The sequence below is a fragment of the Motacilla alba genome, chromosome 5, assembly GCF_015832195.1.
Source record: "Motacilla alba alba isolate MOTALB_02 chromosome 5, Motacilla_alba_V1.0_pri, whole genome shotgun sequence".
NCBI classification, from domain to species: Eukaryota; Metazoa; Chordata; class Aves; order Passeriformes; family Motacillidae; genus Motacilla; species Motacilla alba.
The window spans coordinates 60,204,737-60,220,837 of record NC_052020.1 but is presented as its reverse complement, the minus strand read 5'-3'; the positions used below and the strand labels follow the sequence as shown (position 1 = coordinate 60,220,837).

General features: G+C 51.3%; 1 protein-coding gene across 7 annotated transcripts in view; it reads right to left on the bottom strand.

The window, feature by feature from the left end:
• Positions 1–16,101, bottom strand: part of TRIM9 (tripartite motif containing 9) — a 66,048-nt gene that overhangs the window by 27,506 nt on the left and 22,441 nt on the right. For all 7 annotated transcript variants that reach the window (XM_038138180.1, XM_038138181.1, XM_038138183.1 and 4 more), the window contains exons 2-3: positions 3,719–3,814; positions 2,728–2,850 (exon numbers count right to left, since the gene is read on the bottom strand). In XM_038138180.1, the coding sequence (XP_037994108.1) occupies positions 2,728–2,850; positions 3,719–3,814 (219 nt within the window). The remainder of the gene's footprint in view (positions 1–2,727; positions 2,851–3,718; positions 3,815–16,101) is intronic.

Below are 16,101 nucleotides of genomic sequence, written 5' to 3'. Positions count from 1 at the left end.
CCAAACCCACCCCAAATCCAGGCGCCAGCCACACGGGGATGGGAACTGGGGCTGGGAACGTGTCCTGAGAGGTGCCCGTGGCTCTGTGCCAGGGCTCTGTGCCCTGTGCTTCTCCTCCTCCCTCCATCCCACGGCGCCAGGATGGCCAAAATCCCACTGGGCAGGAGCGGCAGCCCAGGGAGACTCCAGGACAGGAGCCAGGACACTGCGGCTCCGTGCCGGCTGCTGGAGCCACCAGCTGGGACCTGAAAGGGCTCCCTGGCACTGCCAAGGCTCACTGGACACTCATCTCCTAGCGGGAGATGCTCCAGGACGGGACAGTGACACCCAGGACAGGCCAGGAAAGGATTGAGGTCCCAGCACAAGTCAGGAGCCGAAGGATGTTCCTGTCCTGAACATGGGCCAGGACAAACCCCACAGCCCTGCAGGACTCACCCTGCTGACAGCTCCACTGAAGCACAGGCCAGGAGGTGACCTCCTGCTTATCCGCAGATGGAAATGGGCCCAGGGTCACCTCAGAGTGAGTGTAACTCACTGCAGCTTCACCCACTCCAGGGGGGAGTTTAGAAGAGCCATGAGGAAGGAATTCCTGGCTGGGAGGCCCTGGCACAGGGTGCCCAGAGCAGCTGGGGCTGCCCCTGCATCCCTGGAAGTGCCCAAGGCCAGGCTGGACAGGGTTTGGAGCAGCCTGGGATGGTGGAAGGTGTCCCTGCCCAGGGCAGGGGTGGCACTGGATGAGCTTTAAGGTCCCTTCCAACCCAAACCATGATTTTGATTCTACCTGGATGAGGCTCAGTCCTCATCCCCAGCCAGGTGCCACATCTGCCAGGGCACCAGAGAGTCCTTCCTGCCCTTCCCATGGCACGTGGAGCTGAGGAGCTTCAGGGAGGGAGGCTCCAGGGCTAATTTAAGAGTCCAGTCACAAACCCAGGGGCTGGTTCTTGTTTTAAGGACCAGCCTGGCCAATGACAAAGCCCAGCTTATACTGAGGGTGGATGGGGGTGGGATGGAGGCCATAGGACAGGAGCGAGCAGTGGGATGGAGATTCGTGGACAGAACAAGCGTGGGATGGAGATCCATGGACAGAACAAGCAGTGGGATGGAGATCCATGGATGGAACAGAACAAGCAGTGGGATGCAGATCCATGGACAGGACAAGCAGTGGGATGCAGATCCATGGACAGGACAAGCATGGGATGGAGATCCATGGATGGAACAGAACAAGCGTGGGATGGAGATCCATGGACAGAACAAGCAGTGGGATGGAGATCCATGGATGGAACAGAACAAGCAGTGGGATGCAGATCCATGGAGAGGAGCAAACAGTGGGATGCAGATCCATGGACAGGAGCAAGCAGTGGGATGCAGATCCATGGGCAGGAGCAAGCAGTGGGATGCAGATCCATGGGCAGGAGCAAGCAGTGGGATGCAGATCCATGGACAGGAGCAAACAGTGGGATGCAGATCCATGGACAGGAGCAAGCAGTGGGATGCAGATCCATGGACAGAACAAGCAGTGGGATGCAGATCCATGGATGGAACAAGCAGTGGGATGCAGATCCATGGACAGGAGCAAGCAGTGGGATGCAGATCCATGGACAAGAGCAAACAGTGGGATGCAGATCCATGGACAGGACAATCAGTGGGATGCAGATCCATGGACAGGAGCAAGCAGTGGGATGCAGATCCATGGACAGGAGCAAGCAGTGGGATGCAGATCCACTCCTACAGCCAAAGGCCTCTGTGGGTTGTGCTGAGCAGGGAAATTGCTTTGTGCTGCCTGGCTTTGTGAAGGTTTAATTAACCATGCCCTGAAGGGGATGAGGGAAAGGGAGCCCACCAGGCACTGGGGGTCCCCTGTGTGCTGTGGCTGTTTGGGGTTGTGCTTTGCTGCAATTGGCAATGAGCACTGATGGTGGGCTCGGTCCCACAAAGCTGCCTTTGTCCCTCTCCCGTGGAAATGCCCTCGTGCTGCCCATGGTCTGCATGCAGACAGGACTGGTGGCCTTCACCCTCGTTTTAGGCAGGTCCAGGAACCCCTCTGGCAGCCTCCTGGGTGGCCCAAAGCAAGGTCAAGAGACACAGAAGGCAGAACGTTGAAATGACCTCAGAAGAGGAATCCCAAATGTGGGTGTGACACCCCTCAGCTGGACTCCATCACTGATGGCCAGGGTGCAACCCCCTCGTCCTACAATCCTGGGCATGGCTGCACCTTTCCACTGCTCCCAGGTGAGATCTGCTCCTTTGCTTCCCACATCAGCTGGAAAGTGGGAATCAGTGGTGTGGTGACAGTGGGGATGACACAAACCAGGAGCCCATTCCCACAGCTTCCACTGAGCTGCACCTCTGCTCCCCAACACCACAAATCTCAGTGCCACCACCACCCCGAGGCCATGACAGCAGAGAAATCAGAGCCAATCCTGCTCCTGGTGACAACTCAGGATACCAAGTGGCTCAGGACTTCAGCAGAAAGTACAAGCAGACCCTGCAGGATCATTTCAGAGGCTTGGGAACAAAATGTGATATAAACAAAGCAATTTTCCATGCTGGACACATGGTTCTGCTGACTTAAGGACTAGAAATGAACCAAACAACTCAGTGGAAACCACCTGGAGGAAGCAGCACTTTGTCAGGGACACACTGTGAGCGGGCTGGGCATCTGCAGCAAGATGGAATTCACATGGAAAAGGAATGAGCTCCCCAAAAAAACAGCATCTTCAGGCTCACCTTCAGTTTGTGCTCATGCTCCTTGTTGACCCGGGACAGCAGCTGGGCTTTCCTTCTGTTGAGGGCATCGATGAGGGCGTCACACTGGGCCACCAGGCAGGCCTCGAACTCCACGCTGTTCTCCTGTGGGGCACAGAGGGAGTCAGTGCCCAGGGAACATCCCCAGGTCAGCTGGAAAACTGGATTTTCCTTTTTTAGGGTGGCACAGGGGGCATTTTTGCACGTGGAGCTGCACCATTGCCCCCCACGAATCCACAGCATCGGATGTGGGATCCCTAGGGCCTGGGATGGTGGAAAATGTGGAGGTGGCGATGCCTTGAGCAGGCTGCCCTGGAGCAGAGGCTGGGTCGAGTCACAGAATAAAGCAGGGATTTATTCAAAGCATCTCCTCCATGGATCCACCTTGGGCAGCACAAGAGCCCAGCCAGGGCTGCCCCCAAGAGGAACCAAAATGGTCCCAAAATGCACGAGCGCTCCCGGGGTCTCTCCCTTGGCTCAGCTCTGCTCCATTTGCACCTTGCAGTTCATTGTCCCGTTCCAGCTTTAGCCCAGGCACTCCCACCCTGCTTGTTTTTCTCTCTCCAGCCCACGTTGTCTGTGCTCTTGGGCCTGAGATTTTTGTCCTTGGTGCCCTGCCCAGCTGGAGCAGGAATTGTTTTGTCTCCCTGCTCTGTGCAGAGAGCTCAGCATCCCCTGATGTGAACCCAGACCCACACACTAAAGCAGCACAGAATGTAAAAATATGAAAGCTAAACCCTGAGGCATCAGTGGCAGGTGAGGAACAGGTTTGGATCCACCCATGGCAGAGATGGGAAGGGCTCAGGACTCTGCTGTTCCCTCCATGAGCAGCAGTTCTGGGGAGGGTTCAGGGGGGCAATATGGAAAATGAGGTTCCTCTGGGAGAGCTCCACCCAACCAAGCCTGGGAAGAGGGAGAGGGGATGGCTCATCCTGGTGGGAAGGGGCAGTTTCTCAGCCTGCAGACTCAGTACCTGGATTTGCTGCACCATGTTGCGGAGCTGGACCAGGAATTCCTTTGCCTCCTTGGCTCTGTCGGACAATCCGTTCAGGGCTTGGGAGAGCTGGCTCTGCAGGGCAAACAAAGAGCAAGGTCATTTCCATGTCCAGGACTCATCAAACACAACTGACTCCACAGAGGTCCCTCCCTAAGTCATGGAACCAACAGGCAGGAACAGAACTTGTGACAATCAGGAAAATCCATGGAAATGAGGGAAAAACAAGGGAAAACCAAGAACAACATGGGCAGATTCTCCCACCACACCCAGATCAGAGCTCCTGCAATGCAGCTGATGGACTGGACACCCACAAGATGTAAGAGACCAGGTGGAGGTTTAATTTGGTCTGAAATGGGCCCACCTAATGGTTTTCAACAAAGAGATAGGATTGTGTGGGATTTGGGCTGGGGATGGGCTGCAGCCCAGCACTGCCTCCAGCCTCCCACCAAGGTGTGCCTGAGTGCAAGGAGAGGAAAAGGAGGGTTAACCATCATGCCCTGGCTTTGGGAAGCAGATATCCAGTGTCCACCTCGTCCAAAGGCTTCCCTGGGTGATCAGGGACAAGCCACATCCACCCTGGCTCTCACAGTGAGCCATTTGTTCCCTCCCCTGGATCTGTGTCCTCCAGGGAATCAGCAAAAATTCTGTAGGGTCTGACCCCTTTCTGCTGGGAACACAGGTCAGGCCACCCCAGTCAGACTGAAAATCACCCAAAGCCTCCTGGAAGTGAAGATGGGGGAAATGGATTTATAGGAAATTCTTAAAGCTTGACAGAAGGTTTATGTAGAGTGTATCTGTATGTAAACTTTGAGATAAGAAATGGTGATTTAGAAGTGTCATGGAATAGGATGGAGATTGTTGAGAGAGAAATGGAACTAGAAACAAGTTTGAAAGGATGGCTTTGCTAAAAAAGACTGGATACTCTGGAGAAATAGAACTGTGGAAGATGCATTGTAGTAGGACTTATGAGGGGTAATTTTAGAAGATTGGCTTTAAGGCATTTACAGCATGGTGTGGCAAAGGCTGATAGGTCAAGAAACACTTATAGTGCATTGTAATTAGGAAATAATTAGCTTCTGATTGTGATGGTGGGAATTATAACATCTGTCCTGTCTCACTCTTCACATGAGACTGAAAATGGAATTAAAGTTTTTAAACACCTCTCAGCTACCCTATCTCTGGGTCAGAAAAAACCATAATCCAACAGAAGGTCAAGGTCTTCCTGCAAAATACTGACTGCTCCTTCTCCCTTTGGAGTGGGAACACTCCCACAGCCCTAGCCCTGAGCAGCAGAAGGTGGTAATAACAATCATTATGTTCATCAAATGCTTTTTCTTTTTCATTTCCACGGCTCTTTCTGAACATTCACTCAGGAATCTTCCCAATCTCCCCCTCCTGCCATCACAGCAGTGTGTAGATTATCTCAAGAGCTGGCCAAATCACCCTCAGCAATTTTCCTCTGGGAGAGATTTTGCCTCTTTTGTGGGCTGCAAATTGGCTGCAAACACCCCGTGGGTTTTGGGGGGTGATCTTTCTTTGAAGCAGACACAGAAGGGAGCTGGGAAGGTGGTTGATTTGTCCCCAAATCTCCAAAAATCTACTGTGCCCATCCTTCCAGAGATCAGGATGTGGGCACTGGGCTGGCACCCCTTCCCAGCAGTGCTGTGCCCCCCGGATGCCAGTGTGGGAGATGGGAAGTGAGATGGGAAGGGGGAGAAGTGTCACAGTCACATTTTCTGGAAAAATCCCTTTGCCCAGGATTTTGCTCCTGGGGAACTGAGAAGCCTCAGAGAAAAAGGAAAACAATTCTTATCTCATTTGCTTCTCCTGTGTTGTGCTCATGTGGAATGTGTTTGGGGATTGTTCACCCACAGGTGATTGTTTCATTGGTTTCATGTGAATTGTTTTGACTCATTGGCCAGTCAGGGCCAAGCTGGGTCAGGCTCTGGAGAGAGTAACGAGTTTTCATTATTATATTTTAGCCTTCTGTCTGTATCCTTTCCGTATCCTTTAGTATGCTTTAGTGTGGCATTCTTTAATATAATATAGCATCATAAAGTAATAAATCAGCCTTCTAAAAACATGGAGTCAGATTCATCACTCCTTCCTTCATCTGGGAACCCCACAAATACAACACGGAGGGGCTCTGCTCTTTCTGGGCTGAAATCAAGAGCAAAACCCAGCATTGCTACCGAGGAGAGCCGTGGCAACCCTTTAATGGCTCAGAAATAATGGCCCAGAAAATGACCTCGCTGCAGCTTCCCCGGGAGGGAGAGTTTAATCTCACCCGAGTGCTTCCTGCATTTCCTTTGTAATTTATCCTTAGGATGTGGAGCTAATCAGGGAATGCATCTCTAATAAAAATGGGATTGCTAGATCAGCTCAGCAGGTCCCCCCCGTCCCTCCTCCCTCCCCCAGGCAAGGTTAGAGCCCTGCAGGGACAACCCAGCCCTGCCTCCTCCAAAGCCTCCATCACCTTCCTCAGCCCTCCTGGGTTTGGGAAGATGCTCCAAGCCCAGCAAGGTGTTTTGCTGAGAGCTGTGTTGCTGCAGGGCCCAGGTCCCTGATAACACAGGCAATTAATGGAAAAAATCAGCAGGGGTTGGTTGTGTTTACAAGCTCCTCATTAAAATTGCAGCATGTTGGGTTGTTTTTTCCCTTTAAAGTCTTTAAAAGGCTTTTTTTTACCATTAATATGAATTTCATAAAGGGTATCTTTAGATCAACATAACTCTTTGAGGCTTTCCTGATGGGAAAGCTTTTTAAAAGTGGGCTTAAAATTTAGTAAGAGCTCTGTGGTGCCTGTGTGCGTTGTCCATGGAGGTTCCTTCACCCCAGGCACCCCCAGCCTCGCAGCACAGCAGCTCCCCCGGTGCAGCAAGCTTGGAGCCCCCACAAAAAGATGGTCCATCAGCTCAGAGCATCCCTGCCTGTGGGCTCACTGCACCCCTGCCCCAGCTCAGCCCTTCCCTCTGCTCCAGGTATTCCTGATGCCTCCAGTGCAAGTGAGGGAAGAGCATTATCCAGTCTGAAAAGTGTAATCCTTCCAGAATTTTAAGGCCAGTTGCTAAACATGGGAGGTTGCTCACTGCACACAGGAGCTCCAAGGTTTGGCATTGCACCAGCAGGAGCTTCATTCCCATCTCCAGATGGGTCTCCCAGAGTGGAAGCCATTCCCTGTGTCCTGTCACTTCATCCCTTGTCCCAAGTCCCTCTCCAGCTCTCCTGGAGCCCCTTTAGGCACTGGAGTCCTCCACAAGAGGAATACTGTGTGATATATTCAAATAACTGAATATTTCTGACACACTGCCACAGCCTGGAATGCTGCACTTTGCATCTCCACGTGACACCAAAATCGTTGTGGCTTTTTGGGGTCGGGAATCCTGCTCTGGGGACACCATCCATGGGATCACCCAGTGGGCATCCAGCTCCCCTGTGCTGGAACAGAGCTGAGCCCAGCCCTCAACCAGCACAGGCAGGGAAATTAATGAGTGTGAAATGAAGAAAAATCCCATTTCCCGGTGCCTTAAAATCAAGGGAATTTATCCTTTGTGGAAAGCTGCCTTCTTTTTTCAGTGCTCTCAGTCCAAGGCAGCAAGAAGAGACCTCAGCGATTCACATTAGCATTAATGGGAGCTAAGCATTTAAATCTCTGTGTCCCCAGAGCACTTAGGAGAGAATCTGGCCTCTCTTTGTGCTCACTAATAGCTCCATAACCCTCCTCCTTCCCAGGCACGGCTGACAAAGGCATTTCTGTCACTCTCTGATTCTCCCTTGTCCCAGCACAGGGATGGCAGCAGCCGGTGCAGAAGGCTGAGGGTGGCATTCACATTCTCTGGAAAAATCCCTTTGCCCAGGATTTTGCTCCTGGGAAGCTGAGAAGCCTCAGAGAAAAGGAAAACAATTCTTATCTCATTGGCTTCTCCTGTGTGGAATGTGTTTGGGGGTAGTTTGCCCACAGGTGATTGTTTCATTGGATTCTGGCGTGAGTTGTTTTCACTCTTTGGCCAGTCAGTGCCAACCAAGCTGTGTCAAGACTCTGGAAAGAGTCACAAGTTTTCATTATTATCTTTTTAGCCTTCTGTCAGTATCCTTTCTGTATTCTTTAGTGCAGTTAGTATAGTATTTTGTAATACAATATAGTGAAATAAAACAATAAATGAGCCTTCTGAGAACATGGAGTCAGATTCACCAATCCTGCCTTCGTCGGGGCATTCCCTGCACATACAGCAGCTGAGGGCTCAGGAGAGCTGAGCAGGCTCCAAGAAACAAAGAAAAGCATCATTTGAACTCTGCATTGGCAGAAGCACTCTGGTTTTCCTCCTGTACAACCCAGCTCCTGTGATGGAGCTCATGCACGCTGGCTTGGAGGTGAAGAGGTGTCACATTCACATTTTCTGGAAAAATCCCTTCGCCCAGGACTTTCTCCTGGGAAGCTGAGAAGCCTCAGAGAAAAAAGAAAACAATTCTTATCTCATTTGCTTCTCCTGTGTTGTGCTCATGTGGAATGTGTTTGGGGATTGTTCACCCACAGGTGATTGTTCCATTGGTTTTGTGTGAATTGTTCTCACTCTTTGGCCAGTCAGGGCCAAGCTGTGTCAGGGCTCTGGAGAGAGTCACGAGTTTCATTATTATCTTTTTAGCCTTCTGTCTGTATCCTTTCTGTATTCTTCAGTACCATTTAGTATAGCATTTTTTTAATATAATATAGATCATAAAGTAATAAATGAGCCTTCTGAGAACATGGAGTCAGATTCATCATTCCTCCCTGCCACAGGGCACCCCACAAATACAGTAAGGAAGGAGCTGGGCTGGTTATTTTTGGAGGCACTGGGTGCTGGGTGGGTGTGACAGCTCCATCTGGACAAGCCTCACTCCACTGGTGTTGGACACCAGCAGGGGTGAGGAACTTGATCCCATTTCAAACCCAGCTTGTTTGCAGGCTCTGGCACCGGGCAGGATCATAAAATCACAGATTTGTTAAAGTTGGAAAAGCCCTCTGAGATCATGGAGTCCAACTGTTCCCCAGCACTGCCAAGGCCACCACTGAGCCATGTCCCCAAGTGCCACATCCATGTGACTTTTAAATCCCTCCAGGGATGGGGACTCCAGCACTGCCCTGGGAAGCTTTTTCCAGTGCCTAACCGCCCTTTCCATGAAGAAATTTCCCCAAATATCCAACCTGAACCTCCCCTGGTGAAACCTGAGATGTTTTCCCTTTGTCCTGTCCCTGTTCCCTGGGAGCACAGTCCGACCCCCCCCCGGCTGTCCCCTCCTGGCAGGAGCTGTGCAGAGCCACAAGGGCCCCCTGAGCCTCCTTTGCTCCAGGCTGAGCCCCTTCCCAGCTCCCTCAGCCTCTCCTGGGGCTCCATTCCCTTCTCTGGACACGCTCCAGCCCCTCAGTGTCCTCTCCATGTGGAGCCCAGAGCTGTCCCCAGGGCTGGAGGTGCCTCAGCAGTGCCAGCACAGGGGACAGGCACTGCCCTGCTCCTGTGGCCACACCGTGCCTGGTGCAAGCCAGGTGCCTTTGGCCTCTTTGCCCACCTGGGCACACCTGGGGTCACGTTCAGCTGCTACAAACTGAGCAAAACTCACCCCCAAAGAGCTCTTGGCATCACACCAAGAGCCCAGCACCTGCTGTGACACCCCAACCACCCCCTGCCTCTTCTCTCCTTCCAGCCAAGTCACCTCCCAGCCAGCTCCTCCACTGCAGCACCCCTCTGGAAGTACAAGAGGAGAGGGAACACCATGGCAGGGCAGGAGCAGAACAGCTGGGAACAGCTTCTGCCCTCCACAGGATCAGGAGCTGTCACAGATGCTGGAGCTGAACTCATGTCAGCCTTGCTTTTAATTAAGGCACAGGACCTGCAGCCTTTGAATCTTGAGGCCAGCGCCCTGTACGTGATGGCTGCCTAATTAAAATGGGATGTTTAATTAAAACTCACATTCAGTCAGGAAGTTGATGAAGCTAAACTGCTGCTAATTGGCTTTTGGCTCCAGTGCCTGACTTCTGGATTCAAGGCTGCCTCTGGAAAGAAACCAGGAGCTGCAGCCTGGGCTGAACCTGCCCCTTGAGACTCGAGGGGTCAGACAGTGCCATGTCCTGGGACCTGCAGGGACCTGGCCTTGGGCACTCCAGGGATCCAGGGGCAGCCACAGCTGCTCTGGGAATTCCAGCCCAGCCAGGAATTCCCAATTCCCAATGTGCCATCCAGCTCTGCCCTCTGGCACTGGGAGCCATTCCCTGGTTCCTGTCCCTCCATGCCTTGTCCCCAGTCCCTCTGCAGCTGAAGGCCAGGCTGGATGGGGCTTGCAGCACCCTGGACTAGGTGGAAGTGTTTTGTATTTGAGGGGTGCCGTGTGGCAGGGAGGAATGATGAATCTGATTCCATGTTCTCAGAAGGCTCATTTATTACTTTATGATCTATATTATATTAAAGAATGCTATACTAAACTATACTGAAGAATACAGAAAGGATACTCACAGAAGGCTCAAAAGATAATAATGAAAACTTGTGACCCTCTCCAGAATCCAGCACAGCTTGGCCCTGACTGGCCAAAGAATCCAAACAACTCACAGAAACCAATGGAACAATCACCTGTGGGTGAACAATCCCCAAACACATTCCACATGAGCACAACACAGGAGAAGCAAATCGGATAATTATTGTTTTCCTTTTTCTCTGAGGCTCCTCAACTTCCCAGGAGAAAAATCCTGGGCGAAGGGATTTTTCCAGAAAATGTGAATTCCACAGAAGTGGGATGGAAGGAGCTGGTCCTGAACATCCCTTCCAACCCAAACCACTCCTTACTGCTGTGATTCTGCAATCTCAGCTGCAAATATCTGTAACTGAGCCAAAGCAGGGGACAGGAACAGGCCATGGGTCTGAACTGTCCCTCTCCCAAAGCTCCACCACTGCTGCTGAGCATTTGACATGGCTCCAGCTCAGGTTTTCCTGGTTTTCCACAAGAAGATGTGATCCCAGCCTGCCAGAAAGCTGCAAATCAAGGAATAAATCAAGGAAGAGGCTACACTTGTCATCAGACAGAGGCAGGTTTGTGAGCACAGCTCCTGGGTGCAAACTGTAGGAGAAAAAGGAATTTTTAGGAATGGATCCCACTCCCCTGCTGCATTCCACAGGAGCCTTGATTCTCCTCCTTCACTGCAGTCACCCCAGGGAATCTGGGGTGTGCAGGAGGGAGATGAAATGTCAATCCTCAGGTGGAACAGCCCCTGGGAGAGCAGCTCTGTCAGACCTGGGAAAAGGCTCCCAAACTGAGGTGCTGGAAGTGACAATGTGGATTTGTAGTTTAAAGTTAAGAGGAAGAAAGTTCAGAGTTTAACATAGAGAAATAAAAGCAGTTCCAGAGGTGAACAAGGAGTTCAGAATGCAGCACCATGGGTTTGTGTGCCATAACAGGATTGGCTAAGAAAGCTCACCCTGCAGCATGGGTACATAAGAAGAAATATTTAAGGACTGGGTCAAAACCATAAATATCCCTGCTGCTGGTGTTTTATTGGTCAATAAATCCTTAAAAGGGAATTCTGAACCATGCAGTGAAGATGTGAACCCAGCTCACCCTTCCTGCCTATGAAGAAAGAAAAATAAATGGTAAAAATTTATTAAAAATAAATTGAATTATTTCCAAAATTCCTCACACCTTCGGGTGCCCTGAGCTCCCTGTGGGGTGGTGCTGGCAGTGCCCAGGCAGAGCTGAAGCCCCAGCCCCGTGTGCTGTCACTGGGGTGCACAGATGGCCCTGGCCTGGCTTTGTTCAGGCACACACAGGGGCACTGTGTTCCCTCAGCAGGCAGAACTGATTCAAAAGCTCCAGCCTGGAAATAAAACAAGGACAGATTCTTTTCAAGCATGACCTTACTAAAACCCTTTCACTGCCTCCCATGTGGGGTCTCCTGGCCCTGGGGGTGCTCTGCCTGCTCCCAGGCCACGCTGGATTTAGTGTTTTATTCAGCCTGGTGACAGTGACAATGCAGCAGTGGCAGTGTCTGCCATCCATCTGTACTTGCCTAGGCCAGCTGGCTGCCCAGAGCCCCTCACCCCACACCCTGACCAGCCCCCAGGTTTGGGGGTCATCCCTGAAAGGAGATTTGAAATGTTTTAAAAATTATTTGGTGGCTGGGCCCGGCACTGGAATCTCCTGGAAGCAGGAGATTGAGGGTAAAACTCAGCAATTCTTCTCTTGGCACGGATTCTGAGGCACATAATAGTTATGTCAGAGCTGTGAAAGAACAAGCCTGGGCTGCAGACCTCCTGCCAGGAGCCATGTGGATGAGGGCCTGGCTGGAATGCCCGGGATGCTGCAGGGACAGGCGAAATGGAACAGCAAAGTGTTTTGCTCCTGCTGTGAATCCTTGTGCTCACCTGAACCTGCCACTGCCTGGCTCCCAGGCCAGGCCAGCTGGTGCCCTGCAGCCTGCAGTGATTCCTCAGCAGGATTTAGGAGAAGCCTGGATGAGCAGAAGCCCCACATTCCAGCATCCCTGCTCTTTGATCCCGTTTCTTTGAGGGGCAAACCAGGTGTCACATTCACATTTTCTGAAAAAATCCCTTTGCCCAGGATTTTGCTCCTGGGGAACTGAGAAGCCTCAGAGAAAAAGGAAAACAATCATTATCTGATTTGCTTCTCCTGTGTTGTGCTCATGTGGAATGTGTTTGGGGATTGTTCACCCACAGGTGATTGTTTCATTGGTTTTGTGTGAATTGTTTTGACTCTTTGGCCAGTCAGGGCCAAGCTGTGTTGGATTCTGGAGAGAGTCACGAGTTTTCATTATTATCTTTTGAGCCTTCTGTCTGTATCCTTTCTGTATTCTTTAGTATAGTATTCTTTAATATAATATAGTATCATAAAATAATAAATGAGCCTTCTGAGAGCATGGAGTCAGATGCATCATTCCTCCCTGCCATGAGGCACCCCACAAATACAATAACCAGGCAGGCAAAACTCTCAGCTGGGGTTGGTCTCCTGCTCCAGGCAGCACTGACAGAAGCAGAGGACACAGCCTCAAGCCATGGTTGGGATGTTGGTTGATAGAATAGGTTGAGGTAACAGCTTGGATATTAGGAAGAAGTTTTTTACAGGAAGGGTGATAAAGTTCTGGAATGTTCTGCCTGGGGAGGTGGTGCAGTCACCATCCCTGGGTGTGTTTAACAAAGCCTGGATGTGGCACTGGGTGCCAGGGCTGAGCTGAGCTGCTGGGGCTGGGTTGGACTCGATGGTCTTGAAGGTCTCCCCACTCCAGTGATTCTGTGATTATTCTGTGAATTTCCCAGCAGAAGACACAAACCCGAGTGGCCTGAGAGATACCAGCCTTCCAAACCCACGGAGACACCAGATGAAGTTACCAGACTCCATCAGAGCTGCAGTCACCTTCCCCACCCCAAGCACTGCAGTGGGATCAGCCTTGGTTTAGCTCATCCCCCTGGAAAAGGGCTGCTCTAGAAGGGATTCCTGGATGAATTCTAGAATCACTAAAAGGTTGGAAGAGATTTCCAAGATCATCAAGTCCAACTTCCAGGTTGGCTGAAGCTGAGCAAGGTCAGTTTTGCCCTCAGGGACACTCGGTGTGGATCACTGATGTGACTTTCTTGTCTGTACCTGGTATTTGGACTGAACAAATACCAGAGTTATGGGATGTCCCGGGCTGCTCCTGGCTGTGAGGATGTATTAAAGATTCTCTGTCCTTGCTTTGATATAGGATCCAGTCTTTGCTTTGATTTTTGGGGAGAAGAAATGTAAGCTCCTCGCTACAGCCCTTTGATTTTGTCCAATTAATTCCTGGTTTGCTTCATTAATGATCAACAGAAAATGATCTTAGCTTTTCCCTGCCAGCACCTGACACGGGTCCCTTTGAAAGCACAGACAGAACTGCAGGATCTGTTACAGGGATGCTGAGAAAAACTCAGCCAGGAGCTGCTGCTCTCCCACAGGCACAGAGAGGGGAAACAAGGTAAGGACAGAAAGTAAAAACTCCAAATATCCACTTGCTGAGTGAGTTGGTGATGACATTTACTCTCCAAGTTTTAGGTTGTGTCCCTGAGAGGAGGTGCTGCAGCCCTTCGCAGACATCAGGGTGGAGAATCAGGACAAGAGAACTCCAAATCCATGTTGAGTCTGGCTTTTTTGGGGAGCTGAGCCCTGGCAAGAAGAGCCCCAAGGGCTGATCCTTGCGTCCTGGGATCCTGCAGGGGCCTGGCCTTGGACACTTCCAGGGATCCAGGGGCAGCCCCAGCTGCTCTGGGCACCCTGGGCCAGCTCCTCATCACCCTCACAAGGAGGAATTCCCAGCTCCCAATCTCCCATCCATCCCTGCCCTCTGGCACTGGGAGCCATTCCCTGGGTCCTGTCCCTCCATGCCTTGTCCCCAGTCCCTCTCCAGCTCTTCAGGCCCTGCCAGGGGCTCTGAGCTCTCCCTGGAGCCTTCTGCTCCCCAGGTGAACATTCCCAGCTCTCCCAGCCTGGCTCCAGCCCTTGGAGCAGCTCCGTGGCTCCTCTGGACTGTCTCCAGCAGCTCCACATCCTTCTGATCCAGTTTTCTTTTGTTCAGCCTCCTCCACTGCCCCCTATTTAATCCCAAATCCCTCTCTGCTGTGCCCTGGGATGTCCCTGGAGAAGACTGGGATTTTTTGCGTGGCCACTGGGCCCTGGGAGGGTGACCCAGAGGGAGATGTGAGCTCAGAGGGCAGCGCTGGAGGAACCAAGGGAACACCTGGAGCTGACCCTGGAGCTCAGGACAGCACAGCCGAGTCTTTAATACCCACTCCCTTCTGTCTGCTGCCCCGTGGTGAGGAGAATCCAGGGCTCTGAGGCTCAGGAATGAAGGGAAAATGCCACAAGGAGCAGGGATCAGCTGGGGGGATTAGCTGCTAAGCAGCCTGCCCAGGAAATGCAGCTCTGGCTTCATTAAGGGCCTTTCTCTCTAATTAAGGCTCTGCAATGAATTTGGTGCTCCTTAAGAACAACAGGAATGCTCTTTCCATGGCTGCCTGAGATGGGGGAGATCTTCCTTGAGGAGCCAGTTCCTTCTGGCCTCCTCCAGAAGCTGAACTCTGCTTCCTGAGGCTGCTTATAACTGCATCCATTGCCATGATTACCTGGCACTAATGAGAAATATTCCTCCTGATCTTGGCTGTGCACTGACTTCCTCAGCAGAGGATTCACACAGAGAGTAGGTTTAGACGGGATATTGGGAAGGAATTCCTCCCTCTGAAGGTGGAGAGGCCCTGGCACGGGGGTGGCTGCCCCTGGATCCCTGGCAGGGTCCAAGGCCAGGTTGGACAGGGCTTGGAGCACCTGGGATAGTGGGAGATGTGCCTGCCATGAGCAGAGGGTTGGAATGGGATGGGCTTGAAGAGATCCCTTCCAACCCAAACCATTCTGTGTTTCTTGCATCAATTCCCACCAGTTTTAGAATTAAGAGACAAAAAAAACCCCCAAAAACTTAGGGACAGAGCAGCCTCTGTCCATGACAAACACCAAAGCAGACTTTCACAGGATGCTCAGGAGCACTGAGCCATGGTCCAGCACCTCAGCTCTTCCCAAGGAGTCCCACAACACGAAAAGTACGATGTGAAGCACTGATGGTGTCATGGCCATCCTTAATTACATCCTGGAGGTAGCAAACCCCTCTCTCTTCCTCAGCAACCTGCTGTCATCTCCCTAAACAACCACTGCTCCACTTGACCTCCCTTCTGCTTCAGGCCTGAGGAGTGCCAGAGGGTTTGAGCTCATCCAGAAGGAAATGAGCTCCTCAGGGACTGCTGTGAAATGCTCCTATTTATGCAGGACAAATGAGCACTGGGGGAATGACTGCCAGAGAAGGTCAAGGAGCTTTAAACCACCTCCAAATTAAACCAATTCCAACCTAAACCACTTCTTCCAACCTAAACCATGTCTGAACTAAACCAATTCCAAGCTAAACCAATTCCAACCTAAACTACTTCTTCCAACCTAAACCACGTCCAACCTAAACCACTTCCAAATGAAACCATTCCCAACTGAAACCACTTCCACAAAACCAATTCCAACCAAAAACCACTTCCAAACTAAACCACTCCCAACCCAAACCATTCCCAACCCAAACCACTTCCAAACGAAACCTATTCCAACCCAAACCATGTCCAACCTAAACCACATCCAACCCAAACCGCTTCCAATCTAAATCACCCCAACCCAAAACATTTCCAGCCTAAATCACTTCTGAAATAAACCACTTCCAACCTAAACTACTTCTTCCAACCTAAACCACGTCCAACCTAAACCACTTCCAAATGAAACCATTCCCAACCCAAACCAATTCCAACTCAAATCACTCCCAACCCAAGCACTTCTTCCAACTC